We start from the raw sequence: 4,401 nt of genomic DNA on the forward strand, positions 1-4,401 counted from the left end.
AAATTAAGCGATTTTTATGTATATTTTGATAGTTTTAGAAAGTATTTGTAAAGTTGTATATTTATTAGAATTAGTTATATATAACTTGTTCTAAGTTGTTAATTAAGTATATTGTTAACAAAATGAGAAAAATGTACTTTTTCATACAAAAATGTAAAGGAAACAAAAATGTTTAAAGGAAAAATATGTTTTAATATCTTAAAGTTGACATTTCAAACTACAAAAGAAAAAATAGTTCAAGTGTTGGCTATCCAAAAAACTTAGTTATTTAGAAAACCTAAAAATTATGTTTTTTTAATATACATGATGGCTATAAATTGAAGATCTATTGCATTTATATTTTAAGCAATACATTTTATTATTGTTATTGTATTAAAAAAAACTTATAATTTATTAGGAAATTATTTTTATAACATTACAAACAACATAATATCTATACCTATAATATTACGACAAATTATAGATAATAAAAAAACAATATTTAACACAAGAGTGTCAAAAATCAATGTGTTGTTCTAGCATTAATTTTTTTTTTTTAATAATTCGCGAATTATTTCCACAATAAGAATCAGTTGTAAATGAAGAAAAAAATAAACATTTTTTAATTATAAAAAATGTACACTTTGTACGCACAATGGGTCATTTGTGATCCAGAGATGAACTTCAGAGTTATTCTAGTTAAAAAATACGCACGAATTAGCAACACACAAAACTTATTCTTTAGATGCTAAAGTTTTTTTAGGAATAGAAAAGAGACCGATATTTGACTAGGTGCTCTTAGTATTTCAAAGAAAAGAAACAAGACACGAATGACTCAAAGGTGTGTATTAAAGATTAATTATAAAAGAAATAATGTCCTTATTATTTTAAAGTAACTTTATAATTTAGTACTTAAAATACGAAGCGCCACTAAATGTTAAGATGTTGAACTATTTACTTAATTATATTTTATTTAATTATATTCATATCAATGAATTAATTTCAGAAATGATAATTGCGTGCCGATATAATTGTTGGACTTTCAATCAATCTGAAATATTAATAATCCCCCCAAATTCCCCAAATTTAAGCTTAAAAAATTGTAATAAACTTATTGCGAAAAATATTGCCTTGACCGGGAGTCGAACCCGGATCTCTTGCATCCGTGCAAGCGTTCTAAACCTTTAGACTACCGAGATCTTTAATCTATTTTAAGTAATGTATTTAACATAAACGGTCTTGTTTCCAATCTTATTGTTTATAATTTAGTCTAAATGCATATCTATCAGTAAATTTAAATTAGGATTAAGGGGGATCTAACCACCTTGAAACTTTGAAAAAATTGAAAATTTTTTTTTGTATTTTTTAAAAGTTTGAATCTTTACGAATTTTTAAGCCAAGACTTAAGATAAAGTAAAGCCATTTTATTATATAAAAAAAAATCGTTTCAAATCTTTTTTTGCATTTTTTTCAAAACCGTGTTTTTCACCTGTGTATACATTTTTTTTTTAAACTAACGAATGAATTCAATTTTGGCAGGAATATTCTTAAGAAGAATTTATTGTGTAACGTACGATTTTTTTGATATATTAATCCATTTATTTATAATAAATTTTTTAAGTTGTCGTTTTAAAATGAAACAAAATTTTTTTTTTTCAAATCGAGCTACTTTCCACATTTCTCAACAAGAAAAAACCGTACGTTACATGATAGCTGTTACATCTGTTTATAAGAAAATATTTTGTTTTTTGAACATATAATATATTATAGGACCGTATATATATATATAATAACACAAACTATAAAAATCAAAACTTTAAATGGTCTAGTTGGATTTTAAATGCTTATATGATTCTTGTGTAAATTTATATATTATGTATGTATTCTACACAAGACTCAACATACAAGGCATTTAAGATAGCTAGACCGTTTAAAGCTTTGATTTTTATAGTTTTTGTTTTTTGATTACATCCGCTCTTGGAAATGTTATATCCGTCCGATTGAAGGAGCTTTTGCTCTATAGTTTAAACTTTTTAACTAATCTGTTCCAAAATTATAGTTTCAACATTGTATATTACACATATAAAATATAAGTTAATTCTACGCAGTAGTTAATTTTCTTAAAAAATCTTAATTTTGTGCTTATTTTAGATAGACCTTGTCAAGATGGTTAGACTCCTTAAATGGAATAAAATGCGAGATACTGTTATAAATCAATCTATTTACGTACTTTGCACACCCATTGATGACATTGCTCCTCGTCGCTATTGTCACCACAATCGTCTTCGTTGTCACATCTCCATCTGGACGCGATGCATTTGCCATTTTTGCATTTGAACTCGGACTCGGAACATTGGCGGTATTTATCTTTGCACATCGCGTCTGCCTCATCGCTACCATCCCCGCAATCGTCAGCGAAGTCGCACAACCACTGTTTCGGTACGCATCGGTTATTGGCGCACTTGAAGTCCATAGGATCGCATTTCGGACAATTTTCCGGACGCTCGTCAGAACCGTCACGGCAATCATCTTTGCCGTCGCAAAACAGCCATTTTGGAATGCATCGGTAATTTGCATGTCCTGGACACCGTTGCCACCCGGTCGTGCAGTTCCTTTGCCGACACATGTATGCCGGCTCATCGCTATCATCGCCACAATCGTTGTCAGAATCACACATCCACAGCTTGGGAATGCATTTGCCGTTCTTGCAACTGAACTCAGTGCTCGGATCACAGACACGGTTGTCTAAATAACAATATGAATTACACAAATTGAAGTAAATAAAAGTAAAAATATTTATCTACATTCATGTTTTACATAAAATGCAAAATTATAGAGAAACAAAATATAGAAGAAAGCCTCCTATTATGAGATAGCGATGTTTCTGTTAAATTAATAAATGCTATTTATTAGTTCCATCATAAATTTATTGTTCTTGGATTAAAAACTATTTAATAGAAAATTCATTATTAGATAATGTCTGTAGTCATTATCAAAAAAAGATTTTAGTATTTGAATATGTTTTCAGGTTTTATTGAGATGAGCCTTTAAACCTTGTTTATTATTTAATAAATAAATATTTGGCAATAAATTCTTCATGTAGTGACAGAATAAGGTCGTAATAGAAAAATATGGGATATGTAGAATTGCTTAAATACAGAAGTTAGATTTGATAATTGTAAGGCGTGGAAATCGTAATATAAGATAGGATATCCAGAATATAATACAAGATATCTCTAATATGAAATAACCTATGAAATAACCTATGCTCCTATGTATATAATGAAAATTGTTGTTAAAGTATAAATGTTATTGTAAAATAATAAAAAAGAAATAAACGTCGAATGCCTATTTCTTGATTTCAACTACAACGCCTGAAGGCGCGTTCTGGGTATAATCTATCGCATGCTCATTTTTTATACACGCTGACTGTGTTTGTTTGTATTTTAGAAACATTAAATGAAGTTTGTTAATTGCAATACTGATATACTTTGTGTTTTATTATCGATTTTTCGGGGAGTCTCATATTAGGAGCACAATTTTTTGATTTACTCACTTTTTACATTCTTTAATTAAAAAAAAATGGAATTTGAATTAAATTTTATATAACATTATCTTAAAGCATTATCTTATTAAATCCCTTCCAAATGGCCTATTATTTTTTAAATTCTGTCCATAGACTTTTAACATTTACTCAAAATAAACTCGTCTCTAATAGAGGCTTTTCCTCTAATATCGAATATCTTCAAAGATTATAAAATGAGAAGTCTTAAAATATTTTAGAATTTATATATAAAGCATTCCAGAAAAGATTTTTTCATCATTTCTAAAGTATTCTAATTCATAAAAAAGAGAATTTTTAAAAAGTAATGAAATTATATAAAAATATATATAAATATATATATATATTAGGTGTACAACTTCGCTTCCGCCGTTTTTTTCCGAAATTCGAGGCTTTATTGTAAAAAACTGGTTATACATTTATGATTCAAAGTATTGTCCATCGCTGGCCTACTACTTTCTCTCATCTTTCGGGTAGCGTACGAATCCCGCGTCGAAAAAACTGATCATCTTTTGAGGCTATCCACGAATCGATCCAATTTTTTACTTCTTCATAAGACCGGAAGTGCTGGTCAGCCAGACCGTGTGCCATTGATCGAAATAAGTGATAATCAGAGGGAGCAACGTCTGGAGAATACGGCGGGTGGGATAGGACTTCCCATTTCAACGTTTCCAAGTATGTCTTGACCACTTTCGCAACATGGGGTCGAGCATTGTCATGCTGCAAAATCACTTTATCGTGTTTCTCGTTGTATTGCGGCCGTTTGTCTTTCAATGCTCGGCTCAAATGCATCAATTGCGTTCGATACCGATCGCCTGTGATTGTTTCAGTCGGTTTTAACAGTTCATAATACACTACGC

At 29.4% G+C, this 4,401-nt stretch overlaps 1 protein-coding gene across 1 annotated transcript in view; it reads right to left on the minus strand.

The window, feature by feature from the left end:
* LOC108692501 (low-density lipoprotein receptor-related protein 2) overlaps positions 1–4,401 on the minus strand; it is a 78,184-nt gene that overhangs the window by 7,553 nt on the left and 66,230 nt on the right. Inside the window, exon 23 of the mRNA XM_018200783.1 lies at positions 2,210–2,724. Within this exon, the coding sequence (XP_018056272.1) occupies positions 2,210–2,724 (515 nt within the window). The remainder of the gene's footprint in view (positions 1–2,209; positions 2,725–4,401) is intronic.

The sequence above is a fragment of the Atta colombica genome, unplaced genomic scaffold (assembly GCF_001594045.1).
Source record: "Atta colombica isolate Treedump-2 unplaced genomic scaffold, Acol1.0 scaffold73, whole genome shotgun sequence".
Classification (NCBI taxonomy): domain Eukaryota; kingdom Metazoa; phylum Arthropoda; class Insecta; order Hymenoptera; family Formicidae; genus Atta; species Atta colombica.